Source organism: Lithobates pipiens, unplaced genomic scaffold (genome assembly GCF_037356315.1).
Source record: "Lithobates pipiens isolate NorthernLeopardFrog02 unplaced genomic scaffold, aLitPip1_a1.2 Scaffold_8, whole genome shotgun sequence".
Classification (NCBI taxonomy): Eukaryota; Metazoa; Chordata; class Amphibia; order Anura; family Ranidae; genus Lithobates; species Lithobates pipiens.
The window spans coordinates 33,754,770-33,769,316 of NW_027507903.1; the positions used below are offsets into that span (position 1 = coordinate 33,754,770).

The 14,547-nt window shown below is 40.4% G+C and overlaps 1 protein-coding gene across 1 annotated transcript in view; it reads left to right on the forward strand.

Moving 5' to 3' along the window:
- Positions 1-7,802, forward strand: part of AGBL1 (AGBL carboxypeptidase 1) — a 1,055,086-nt gene extending 1,047,284 nt beyond the window's left edge. The window contains exon 23 of the mRNA XM_077473970.1: positions 6,931-7,802. Within this exon, the coding sequence (XP_077330096.1) occupies positions 6,931-7,255 (325 nt within the window). The 3' untranslated portion in view covers positions 7,256-7,802. The remainder of the gene's footprint in view (positions 1-6,930) is intronic.
- Positions 7,803-14,547: the final 6,745 nt, after the last annotated feature.

The window sequence follows — 14,547 nt, forward strand, 5'->3', positions numbered from 1 at the left end:
TGGCTTTTTCCATGTTTCTTCCCCCATGTTGGAAGTGTTTTTTTTTTTTTTTTTGGTTATAAGATTTTGTCCTATTGGATGTTATTTACTTACTATACACTGAAACTAACCTTTGATGCAGATTTTTAAGTTATTTGTGTTACAATACAGGCATACCCCACTTTTACGTACGCAATGGGGTTTATTTACTAAAGCTGGAAAGTGAAAAATCAGGCTCACTTCTGCATAGAACCCAATGAGCTTCTAACCTCGGCTTGTTCAGTTAAGTTTTGATAATAAAACCTGGAAGCTCATTGGTTTCTATGTAGAAGTGAGCCTGATTTTGCACTTTACAGCTTTAGTAAATAAACCCCATTGTGTACTTAAAAGTGGGGTATGCCTGTACAGTATATTAGGGAATGAGGAGGCAATTTAATTGAACTGTGTCGGAGCACCACGAAATTAAAACGCTATTGAATTTTTGTTTTCTTTAATATTCACAGAAAACATACCCTTCCATTCATGTTTCCGTGGCTTATTTTGTTGATGGATCACTTTGAACCCCTCTCCCCTCCCACAGCGTTTATAGCCACGGCCATCTTGAGGAAGGGCAGATGATTCATGTAGCATGTACAGAAAAAGAAATGGATATCCCCTATGGTGGGGTTTTTAAAGCAGCAATATGCCATGAAGACTAATTAGGCAATATTTGCATGAAATAAAGCACTTACAGGATGATTAATGGCTTTGTTAATAAATAAAACCAAACCTAACCCTTGTTATTATGCTAACCCTATATCTAAATCCTAGTACAATGGGGCTGAATGTCGGCCGGCATCGGCCAGTTCAATAGAAACCGGCCAACATTCAGCCCGTGTTCACTAGGCTTTAGAGATAGCATTAGCATAATATTAAGGGTTAGGTTTGGTTTTATTTATTAACAGAGCCATTAAAGTGGTTGTAAACCCTAGGACAAAAAAAAAAAAAACGCAAGGCATAATGAGCTAGTATGCATAACATACTAGCTCATTATGAATTACATTATGAATTACTTACCTGAGATCGAAGCCCCTGTAGCTGTCCTTGTACACCAATCCGGTGGCGACATCGCTACCGGAGTTACTTCCAGGTATCGCGGGCTCAGGCACTGTGATTGTCCAGAGCCACAATGATGTCACTCCCGCGCATGCATGCGGGAGCTGGCAGTAACGGCACACTCACTAAAGCAACGGCTCATACGTGAAGAAACCCCTGCCTGTGCTATTCTAGTAAATCGGCGTGCAGCGAGCGGCAAGTGGTTAAACTCCAGGGTCCCCACGGCATTTTTTATCAAGGTGCTGTGGTCCTCATCACTTTCTACCTAGCCTTGTATTTGTATGTTTCCCGTTACATTCTTGGAGCAGAGAAGGATTGTTTGCTACTTCATTATATGACCTCTATGAGTTTTTTTCTATCTTACTTGTTTTCTAAAAAAAAACAAAAAACGATTGAAACAGAAAAATGCTCTCATGGTGCCCGAAGAGCTGGCCCATAGAATCGCCAGAAGTACTTTTAATTGCTAAACTAAGCTTCACTATATTTTCAACTCACACTACATTTTTAATTGTGTGAGTGCAAAAGGCTTAACTGAATGGTTTTATTTAAATTGATATGGTTCACATATTCATTACATTTCTATATTTCAATCCATTTTTCTGAAGGGCACTAGTTTTATTTCATAATTCCTCTATGCTCTACATTTATGCTTGGGAGAATGTAATTAAGAGTAGGTGGAAATAAATTACAAACTTTTCACTAGTGAGAGCATCACCATCTTTACTAATGGATCCCCATTTGTGCCCCTCCATGGCATCAGTTAGGTTAGTGCATATCTACATCAACCTCAATCTGAAACAATTCAGCTTGTCGTGGCTTTGGGTGGATACCCTTTTAGTATGTTTAGTTTAAAAAAAACTTGTTACTTTGATCTTTCTTTATTTTCTAAAGTTGGATAATATAACTAATGCCGCGTACACACGATGGGAATTCCGGACAGAAAAAGACCGATGAGAGCTTTTCATTGGAACATGCGACCGTGTGTATGCTCCATCGGAATTCAGCTGTTTGAATTTCCACCAGCCAAAAATTGATAGCATGTTCTCCCTTTTCCAGACGGAAACATTTTCTATCGGAAATTCCGATCGTGTGTATGCAATTCCGACATGCCAAAAATCACGCATGCTCAGATTCAACTACGAGACAGAAGCTATTGGCTACTGGCTATTGAACTTCCTTCTAGTCCCATCGTACGTGTTGTACGTCACCGCATTATAAACGATCGGAATTTGGTGTGACCGTGTGTAGGCAAGACAGCTTGAGCCGAATTCCTTTGGAATTCCATTGGGAAAACCATCAGAGCTTTTTCCGATGAGAATTCAGATCGTGTGTTACGATACGCGGCATTACAGTATTCTATGAAAAGTAGAGAGGATATTTAATTTACTTTGTTAAATGTATTTTCAGATCACATATTAGTGAAAAAAAAAAAATGTCCACTTGGGGGCGGGTGGATGTCACTCTTGCCTAGGGGATAATTAAGTAAGTGGGAAGTAGGTACCAGTCAAAAGGGTTTGAAAGAGAGATAATTGGTATTTCCCACTTTTGACTGAAGGTTCTCTTTACTGTAAATGAAAAGATGAATGCATGCAAATGTTTAAAAGGTTACTGTATGTTAACAGTGCTCCAGTTGGAACATCTAACTTTCTGCACAAATGAGCACCATGTTCCTTAAGTGAAACATTTAATAAAGAGATATTGAATGTAAAAGTTTACTGTAGGTAAATAGATGGCGTAAATAGATGGAGGATCTACAAATCTGTATATAAAATCCAGTTAATGTCGGAGCATGCTTCTAAATCCTACCTCCTCATATGCAGGATTTGTCACAGTTTTGTTTGTCAGAAAAGCTTGCCATACCTCCCCCAGGGATTTTGACGCTGCTCCAGGTATGTGTAGGCACCGCTAGGTTCCTACACCTTATACCTGCAATGGTTTTTGTTGTTTTTGCTTAAGAGATCGGTTAATTTATTAAAGGCAAAAGGATTTTGCACCTTGCAAGGGAATTTTCCCTTAGCTTAGTGAATGTGGGGATGCTTTGCTGATGTTTTGTAATCATGAAGAATCAGCAATATATATGTAGCGCCCCCCTGGGTCTACTGGGAGCAAAACGGTACCTCCAGAGGCAGGGAGCGAGCTTACATTCACCCCAGGGCTGAGTACATGGCTTTAATGGGAAGTTAGAAGGAAATTTAGGTGCCTGTCACTTCAGGTATTTCTCAATGCTTTAATGAGAACTTAAGAAAGGTTGTAGGAAAGAGGTTTAGAGGAGATTTCAGATACACTTTTTAGAAGATCACTTACAGACTCCTTAAATCCAAAGAACAAAACAGCTGTCTTCAGAGGATCTTGGCTTCCTTGGTAGGTCTCTCACACAGACCTAACAACTGGTAGAATGTCTGGACAAGCCTCTCTCACAGACTTAGCAGCCAGCAGAACTCTTGGATAAGTCTCTCTCACAGACTTAGCAGCCAGCAGAACTCTTGGATAAGTCTCTCTCACAGACTCTCCAGCAAGAGTTCTCTCCTGGATCTCCTCAGCTTGGCTCGGCTTCTTGCACACAGGCAAGACAGCCTAAGGGCCACCTCAGGATTGGTAGGCCCCAGACAGGCTTCTGGGCCTACTTGCAGAATATGCAGCAGCACATCCTCGGGCCAGGAGGGCCCTGAGGTAACGAAGGTGACGAACGACTAGCGCACATACGCACATAGCATCTGTCCAATAAATACTCCTTCCCAGAATGCACAGTGGCCAGGAACCTCCTACTGGGCTGTTTCTGGAAAAATAATATTCATTAACCGCTTATACTGCAACAGGTTGGCACGTTCCCATGAACCGTTGTAGCTGTATGTCAGCCCTTTAAGTGGGGATAGCAGGCGTGCGAGTGCCGCCTACTGCACTGCGGAGGTGCCAAATCACGTTGGCAGAGGACGCAAATATCACTGGCCATGCGTGATCATGGGCACAAGAGCCAGAACAGGGCCGGGTGTGTGTAAACACACACATCCCTGTTCTGTGAGGAGAGACGGATTGTGTGTTTCTACTAGCTAGGAACACTGATCTGTCATCTCCTCTAGTCACTCCCTTCCCCCACAGTTAGAACACACACATAGTTAACCCCTTGATCACCCCCAGTGTTAACCCCTTCCCTGCCAGTGACATTTACACAGTAATCAGTTCATTTTTGTAGCACTGATCGCTGTATAACTGTCAGTGGTCCCAAAAATGTGTCAAATGTCCGATCTCTCTGCCATAATGTCACAATCCAGATAAAAAGAATTGCAGATCAACGCCATTAATAGTATACACAAAAATAATAATACAACTGACATAAATCTTTCCCCTATTTTGTAGATGCTATAACCTTTGCGCAAACCAATTAATATACGCTTATTGCGATTTTTATTACCAAAAATACATAGAAGAATACATATCGGCCTAAGCTGAGGAAAAAATGTGCTTTTTAAAAAAAAAAAAATGGGGATATTTATTATAGCAAAAAGTACAAAATATTGTGTTTTTTTCAAAATTGTCGCTCTTTTTTGTTTATAGAGCAAAAAAAAAAAAACGCAGAGATGATCAAATACCACCAAAAGAAAGCTTTATTTGTGGGAAAAAAAGGACGTCAATTTTGTTTGGGTACAACGTCGCACGACCGCACAATCGTCAGTTAAATCGACGCAGTGCTGTATCGCAAAAAAATGGCCTGGTCATTGAGCAGCCAAATCTTCTGGGGCCGAAGTGGTTAACATCACAGCACATTATGAGTATACTGTATGTTGGTTTGCTATCTGAGTATTTGGGATATCTGTGAGTGCTGCTGTTTTCACTATTTCACTGATTTGCACATATTTTCCAGCAATAAGCTCTGTTTTTTAGTTTCTTTAAGGCTGGGTTCATACCTCCGACAGATGCAAGGACAAATCAGGGCTGAATTTGTACCTGAATTTGGCCCTGAAACTGAGCCAAAGACGCACCGCACCCGCAGCAGAGAAATGTGAACCGGCTCCATAGAGAGGCGATCACAATCTCCTGTCATGCGAATTGGATGTGGAGAAACTCACATCTAATTCACATAGGTGTGAACCCAACCATAAACAATCATATACAGTATCTCACAAAAGTGAGTACACCCCTCACATTTTTATAAATATTTTATTATATATTTTCAAGTGACAACACTGAATAAATGACACTTTGCTACAATGTAACATAGTGAGTGTTTGCTGGCAACAAAAGTGAGTACACCCCTAAGTGAAAATGTCCAAATTTGGACCAATTAGCCATTTTCCCTCCCTGTGTCATGTGACTCATTAGTGTTACAAGGTCTCAGGTGTGAATGTGGAGCAGGTGTGTTAAATTTGGTGTTATCCCTCTCATTCTCTCATACTGGTCACTGGAAGTTCAACATGACACCTCATGGCAAAGAACTCTGAGAATCTGAAAAAAAGAATTGTTGTTCTACATAAAGATGGCCTAGGCTATAAGAAGATTGCCGGGACCCTGAAACTGAGCTGCAGCATGATGGCCAAGACCATACAGCAGTTTAACAGGACAGGTTCCACTCAGAACAGGCCTTGCCATGGTCGACCAAAGAAGTTGAGTGCACGTGCTCAGCATCATATCCAGAGGTTGTCTTTGGGAAATAGACGTATGAGCTTTAAGGGGTGGGGGGTCAGGCTCTTCTAAAGATGATGCACAAGAAAGCCTGCAAACACTTTGCTGGAAACAAGCAGACTAAGGACATGGATTACTGGAACCATGTCTTGTGGTCTGATGAGACCAAGATAAACGTATTTAATTAAGATCGTGTCAAACTTGTGTGGCGGCAACCAGGTGAGGAGTACAAAGACAAGTGTGTCTTGCCAACAGTCAAGCATGGTGGTGGGAGTGTCATGGTCTGGGGCTACATGAGTGCTTCTGGCACTGGGGAGCTACAGTTCATTGAGGGAACCATGAACGCGAACATGTACTGTGACATACTGAAGCAGAGCATGATCCCCACCCCTTCTGGGCCGCAGGGCAGTATTCCAACATGATAACGACCCCAAACAAACCTCCAAGACGAACACTGCCTTGCTAAAGAAGCTGAGGTTACATTTGATGGACTGGCCAAGCATGTCTCCAGACCGAAATCCTATTGAGCATCTGTGGGGCATCCTCAAACGGACGGTGGAGGAGTGCAAGGTCTCTAAAATCCACCAGCTGTGATGTCGTCATGGAGGAGTGGAAGAGGACTCCAGTGGCAACCTGTGAAGCTCTGGTGATCTCCTTGCCCAACAGGGTTAAGGCAGGGCTCCCAAATAATGGTGGCCACACAAAATATTGACACTTTGGGCCCAATTTGGACATTTTCACTTAGGGTTGTACTCACTTTTGTTGCCAGCAGTTTAGACATTAATGGCTGTGTGTTGAGTTATTTTTAGTGGACAGCAAATTTACACTGTTATACAAGCTGTACACTCACTACTTTACATTGTAGCAAAGTGTCATTTCTTGAGTGTTGTCTCAGCTTTGTCATAACTATAAATGGTGAAATGTATGTATCAACACCCCGGCTATAAAGTTTCTTATGACTTATTACAGCAGCGTGACAATGGAATCACATATTGCATAAGAGACAAATATCTTGTCTTGTTTTTAATAGATTGCTAAAAAATGGATAAAACACTATCACGAATGGAAGACAATAAGAAGTTTCTAGTTTTGCAGACAAGCAGAATATAAATTTTGCTATGCGGTTAAGTAATTACTGAGTATAATTGCTTAATCCTTTTCCTGTGCTGGAAATGGATTGATATCTGAAGTGTTTAATCATGTGCATGGCACTTATTCTTGTTCTGTTGTCATTTGCAGCAGCGCTGAAACCGACGATGAACCGCCATGTGAAGAAGAGATTTATTACAATACGGATAGCTGTTCAGAGGAGGAAATCTCAGAGTTGGACAATCTCAATGCTGAAGACAGTCAGAACGAAGAAAAGAACAGTGCAGAGAAAGAGCTGGGTTCAGAAGAGCTGAGCAAAGAAGATGTGTTGCCCACAAAGTTGAATTGTTCCACCGGGACATCTCTCCCTGTTGCACCCAAACAATATGGCTGCTCACCGGAGGTTGCCTGCCCTCTCAGCGAGCAGAACTGTGAGCACTCCAGCAAAACACAAATGGCACATTATCTTTATTAACATAGACGTAGATGTAAATAAGTGTCCTGATGCTACTCAATATTGGGCTTATGTACAAAGTCAACTCACCCTTTTATGTCAAACTCAAGATTAATACTACAGAAATACAGAAATTGGGAACATCTCTATAGTGCCAAAAGGGAGACTTCATTGTAATTGCTGACCAACTTCGAAGGATACTAATTGCCCGTCCCTCTCTGGCTTTAATATTTTCTGAATCACTGACTTGGAACAAGCATGCAGATAAGAAAGTCATAGTGATGTCAAAATACCAAGCATGCATACATTTTCCTGGTCAGAAATCAGTTAAAGAAGCTGAGATTAAAGGTGATGAACTGGCCAAGCATGTCTCCAGACCTAAGCCCTATTGAGAGCAATAATACTGAAATTATTAAACTATTTTGACAACATTTTTAATGGTCTTAGATAAATATGTATATTAGATGATCTATTTTAAAAAAAAAAAAAATGGACAAATGTCAACATTCGCCCATCCATCACCAATTCTGACTATATTTTGCTTAAAGTTGTACTTGACCCCCCCCCCCCCCCCCACACACACACACACACACACACACACACCTAATTCTTTATTTATTTCTCGTTCCCTCTCTTACCTGAATTTCTGGATTCTCTTCTTGATGTGATTGTAGCCATATTGGTGCAATTGTGACAGAGAAAATTGAGTACTGTCCATGATACATTTTTTATTTGCACTAACATACAATTGTTCAGGACAAGCTTTCGGGGTATGTTCCCTTCTTCAAGGTCCAAGCAGTACTCAATACAGATGAGTACTGCTTGGACCTTGAAGAATGGGACATACCCCGAAAGCTTGTCCTGAGAAACTGTATGTTAGTGCATATAAAAAAAAGTATCACGGACGGTACTTAATTTTCTCTGGATTCTCTTCAAAATACACACTCACTCACATAATAAATCCACAGATATCCCACAGCAATCCACTGTTACATAGAATGAACCATTTGTGGTCCTCTTCAGCTGACTGCCTAATCTAAATTATGGCAGCCAACTCCCGATGACAAGCCATGCCGGCCCTCTGGCCGTCCTGTGTGCCTGATCATGTGGCCTCCTGTGATGTAACTATCTCAGGAAAGTGCAAGACCAGGGCCATGCCATTCTGGCCTAGACAAGAATGGTGGTGGGGGTTGAAAAAAAAAACAGCATACCTGCTGATGGAGAGAGAGGGGGTTTAAATAAAATAACTCCTTTTTGCGAGTTAAGTTCTGCTTCAATAGATTGATTTCCTTTGATCGTCAGCTCCATCTAGGGGCCATACCTCAATTAGTAAAATAATGCATTATGGCCACTAGATGGAGTTGACAAGAATAGAAAATCAATATATCAAACAAAATACAATCAGAATATGTGACAGCTGGGCGAATGCTTGTGATAATCATCCAACTATTTGTTTATATATATATGTTGTTCTGAATTCATAATCTTCAGGTTAAAGATTTGGAAGCCACCTCCAGGAATTAAGGGGCATATGGCTCACTCCATGTGACAGCACTGGGCCAATCAACACTGTCCCATGTGAAGTCTATGGACTTGTATAAGCTATGACTCCAGGTATTCATTACTTATACTTTGCCTGTGGCAGCTGAACAGAGCAATGTGGGTGGATATATAGTATATACCGCTGGTGAAGGGTAAGTTTAAGTAAACCTGTTATGTATGTGGGCAAACCAAAAGTTACTCTTAAGGTGTCCCTATGGGTACTATGTACTTTGATGATGTAGCCATTGGTAGAAATATAATTGGCTACAATTGGCTATATGGTATATACCTTTATATAAATATGCCTTTATATTTCTTCACTCTAGAAATAAGGCCAGCTAATTCAATAAGTTAGTGGAAAGAGAAAAGCTAAAGTGTAGATACCTATAGCAATCAATTAGATGTCCCATTAGTGCAAGATGCATATTAACTTGTTGCTAAGAGCATCCAAACTTTGCCGCTTGCTTTTTTGAGAAATCTATTGACCATCCAGCCTACTAGTTGCCAAAAATACATATGAACTTTTTAATAAAGCCGTAAAATGTGTAGTAGGCCACGATAATCAGTTAGATTTAATTGACTGTAGTCATAAATGATTGCTTGTTTTGAATATAGGTTTCCACATTCTTACACATGACCCTTTTCCGTTTTTACTATATTGGGTTGATGGTCCTCTTTCTTAAAAAAAAAAAACGCCAAATGATCCATAACCGTAAATAAGGAATAAGGGGGCCGCCAGGGAAACAGAATCATATTATGTATCTCAATAAATGAAAAACCAGGCTTTGGCTATCAACCACTTGACTATATTCTCAATGATATATACACCTCATTGTGACACATCAAACTAGATATTAATAAAATACATCAAACTGTATTCAATAGTCTACTAAAAACATAAACAAATAAAAAAATTAAAATAAAAACCTGGCCAGAATACACATGTACTTGCACCACTGCTGGTATCATAAATTCTCATATAGGTAATGTAATACATACCGTAAATAAGGTTCAAAGCAGAGAACAAATACCAATGAATCTCATGATAGACAAAATAAATAAACCGCAATAGATTATCTCTTCTGTGAAATTTGTTCTATCATACAAAGTGTCATAAAACCAACTCCCAATAATATACAATTTCACTCTAAAGCAGTTGATGGCTATCTCTTTCAAAGATAAATTATCCACAATGTGGTGGCAGGGCCATCTGGATATACAGTACCAGAATTCCTTAGAGATCCAAGGGACTTCTCCTCAATGGTCCCTCGTGATAAGGGATGACTTATCTGGAGGCATAAATCAATAAATAAATTATGAGCCCAGTGTGAGTGCACTAGAGTCAATATTCCACATTAGCCATAAGTAGGCAGCAGTGAACGCCCTTCAGATCCCAAGATACGAACCTCAGGGTGTGGGCACACGTGCCAGCCAGTGATCTCTCTATTGCAAATGCAAGTATGATATAATAAGCATAATATATGTAGATATGCAGGATGGATTATATACAGTAGCATATACATCATAGTAAACATCCACCAGGGTGCCACAAAAACCTGAGTCTCCAGCTATCATATAAAAATGACTGTATGAACCCATCATAAATGTACAGGATAAGGAATTCAAAAGTTTGTGACTGATAGTAAATGTCCGCCAGGGCCAAAGTGCATAGCTTGTAATATGGGTCTCAGGTTAGCATGGCATTTGCATATGCTCAATGAGTGTGCACTAATAGTAATAGCAGATTGTATATAGCCATAGATTGTTCACTTTGCAAGGAAAATTGTGCGGTGCAAGAAAATGTTCCCAAGAGCTTGGTGAAATTTCACTTTACAAAGAATACCCAATCACGTGCAAGAAAAATAATTGAAAAAAAACCCATTTTTTTTGCTTGGTCATTAAAGGGAACCTTACTGAGTAAGAATGGAGGGCGTTATAACTGACCACTGACCGAGCTAGCTCCTTGGTTTTCATCTTTTAACCTTTTCCCACCTGCGCTATAGCCAAAAGACAGCCATAGCACTAGGCTTCCAGTTCTGGGAGGGAGTCCATGGACGTCCATAGACGTCCTGGGGTGCAGATCGCTATAAAGGACCAATCATAGCAGCCCTTTACCGTGTGATCAGCTGTGTCCAATCACAGCTGATCACATATAAGCAGACTTTCCGGTTACCGGCAATCCATTCCTCATGAGCTGTGTCTGTGTGAGGAAAGGACAGCCGATACCCTTCAAGGCCATCAGTACTTTATTTACACTGATAAGTAGGGACAGCCTCATCACTGCAGCCTCATCCGTGCACATCAGTGCAGCCCCACCAGTGGAGTCTCATCAGTGCAGCCTCATCACTGCAGTCTCATCAGTGCACATCACTGCAGCCCCATCAGTGGAGCCTCATCAGAGTCCAACAGTGCTCATCAGCGCACATCAGTGCAGCCCCATCAGTTGAGTCTCATCAGTGCACATCAGTGCAGCCTCATCACTGCAGCCTCATCAGAGCCCAACAGTACAGCCCCATCAGCGCACATCGGTGCAGCCTCGTAACTCCAACCCTATCAGTGCTCATCAGTGCACATCAGTGCAGGCTTTTTACTGCAACCTTATCAGTGCCCATCAGTCCTCATAAGTGAAGTTCAGTGCAACCCCCTTTAGTGGAGCCTCATCAGAGTCCAACAGTGCTCATCAGTGCACATCAGTGCAGCCTCATCAGTGCACATCAGTGCAGCCTCATCAGTGCACATCAGTGAAGAAGAAAAATTACTTATTTGCAAAATTTTAGAAAAGAAAAACTTGTTTAAAAAAAAAAAACAATTTCCCTTTTTTGTTTAACAAAAAATAAAAACCCTAGTGGTGCTTAAATACTACCAAAACAAAGTTCTATTTGTCTCTTAAAAATAATAAAAATGTCATATGGTTACAGTGTTACATGACCGCGCAATTGTCAAAGTGTGACAGCGCTGAAAGCTGAAAATTGGTCCGGGCAGAAAAGGGGGTGAAAGTGCCCGGTACTGAAAGAGTTAAGGAGTTCAGCAGAGGCAGGCTATAGATTTACCTTTAAGTGTAGTGGAATAATATCATTTTTATGTTTTTCCTTTAAGCGAACTAAACTATTTTATTCAAGTTTATAAAATAATTATAGTATTAATTACTTTTCTGTACAGCATGGAATACAATTCACACAACCTCTTAAAATTCTTAAAAGCTTTCCACTGAATAAAAAAAAAAAAAAAAAAAAAAATATATATATATATATATATATATATATATATATATATATATATATATATATATATATATATATATATATATATAAAAATTGCTTTCTTGACAAAAGTTTTTCTACTAAATCAAAGTATCATCCCGGATTCTGCTATACGGTGCATTTTAAGCATTTGCAACATCAGAATGGCTCACAGCCGAATTACAAGATATTCTGAGCTGAAAAGCACTCCTAAAAAGCTGTGAGCTCTGGAAGAGCTGCCCTTGATCCACAGTGCTTAGGCTTGGAAAAAAATAAAAACATAAAAGATTTCCAAACCATAAGAGGTGCGAGGCTGAGGAGTTCCCCTGGTGCCATCAACCTACTGTTAAAGCTTATACTCCATTCTAAATTGTACACTAATCTACTATGTTTAAACTTTTTTTTTTTTGTGATTTAAAAAACATGATCAATCTTTTTTTTTTTTTTTATTTAGTATAGCTAGGTGCTTGTTTCTTTTATATATATATATATATACATATGTGGATATAAAGAGGAGTAAAGACACATAAAAAAAAATGAAAGCAGAAACATAAGCTTCAATAAAGAAATTGTAACCTAAACTGTGTAGAAATTTGTATTTGTCTGCAAATGTATACCATTGAAATGAATATTGATGACGCTAATAGACTTATAGGATTTTTTCATTGAGATTCTGAAAATAGTATTGTTTGCTGTGCAGACGTAGGTTATAGTTTATTATTTATGACTGGGCTGTATGGTGTGAGTTGAATCCTAATTTTACTAATAAAAAGCTGTAACCTGTTGTATTTTTCTGTATTATGAAATCTTGTATAACAAATGCATATAAGTGATGAACCTTGCAACTTATGTACACACAGTCGGATTTTCCATCAGAAAATGTTCGATGGGAGCTTTTTGTGTGTAGGCTCCATCGGACATTTTCCATCGGAATTTCCGTCGCACAAAATTTGAGATCTGGTTCTCAAATTTTCCGACAACAAAATCCGTTGTCGGAAATTCTGATTGTGTGTACACAATTCAGACGCACAAAGTTCCACGCATGCTCGGAATCAAGCAGAAGAGACGCACTGGCTTTTGAACTTCATTTTTCATGCCTCGTTGTATGTGTTGTACATCACCGCATTCTTGACGTCTGGAAATTCAGACCAACGTTGTGTGACCCTGTGTATGACAAGATTGAGCCAAAATCTGTTGGAAAAAACCCATGGATTTTGTTGTCGGAATGTCCGATCGTGTGTGCGGAGCATAGAAGTCAAGTATGAAAGGTGTAAGAATGGATAAATGAATGAATGAATGAACAATTTAGGTGACTATTCTATTTTTTTTTTGTTTTTTGTTTTCTTTTTAAAGCCAAAAAAAAAAAAAAAAATACACCCTGCAAGGCAAAGGCATAATGAGATAGTGTGCATAGCATACTACCGTAGCTCATTATGAATAACTTACCTGAGTCTAAAGCCCCTGAAGTGACCCTCGTTCTCCTCCTCCGATGCCGCCATCTATCCTGGAGTAGCACGAGCATCGGGAGCATGCGGCAGCATCTGGCACAATGTCATGGTCATTGTGCAGACGCCGTGTACAGTTGACTCACAGCTGTTCATCTTCGGCTATTTTTGGCGACTACATTGCGGTTCGTACTGCACAAGCGCTGCGCCTGCGCAGTAGAGGGGGATCATTATCCACGGGGGGGGACCTTTCTCAGCAGAACACCGGCACAGATATCTTAAATATTGCCCCCATTCACACTGAAATGTGGGTTTGAACTTGTGTGAGTGTTGAGTTCAGCGCGATTTCGAAAACTCGCTCAGCGGATCAAAAAAAGGGCCCTGCACCATTTTGTTTGTGAACGCGATGCAATTTTAGCCATACAGTTTCCATGACTGAATTTGCATCGCACAGACATTGCATGTGGTCTGCACAGCAATGCGGTGCGAATCACATGCGATGTCTGTCATCGCACAAGTGTGCACCCAGGCTAAAACTTGAAAGCTGATTGGTTTCTATGCACGGCTGCATCAGATTTTGCACTCTCCAGTTTTAGTAAATTCCTCCCTTCATGTCTTAGGATTCATGTACAGGCATTTTTTTTGCCAAAGCCCGTTAAACTCAAATCAATAAAAGTCTATGGGGTTGATTTACTAAAGGCAAACAGACTGTGCGCTTTGTGAAGTGCAATTCCACTCTGCAAGTGCAGTTGCCCCAGAGCTTAGTAAATGAGCTGAAGCTCTGCTGACTTCCATCATCCAATCATGTGCAAGCAAAAACACTGTTTTTTTAAAGTTTCCCAGAATGTGATTGGGTATTCTTTGCAAAGTGAGGCGTTACCTTATTTATTAAAGGGGTTGTAAAGAGAATTTTTTTTTTTTAAGTAACAAACATGTTATACTTACCTCCACTGTGCAGCTCGTTTTGCACAGAGTGGCCCCGAACCTGCTCTTCTGGGGTCCCTCGGCGGCTGTCTCAGCTTCCTCCCTCAGATGCTTCTCACGTTCATGCGAGCTCCCTCGCATGGTGAGAAGCATCTGCGGGCGT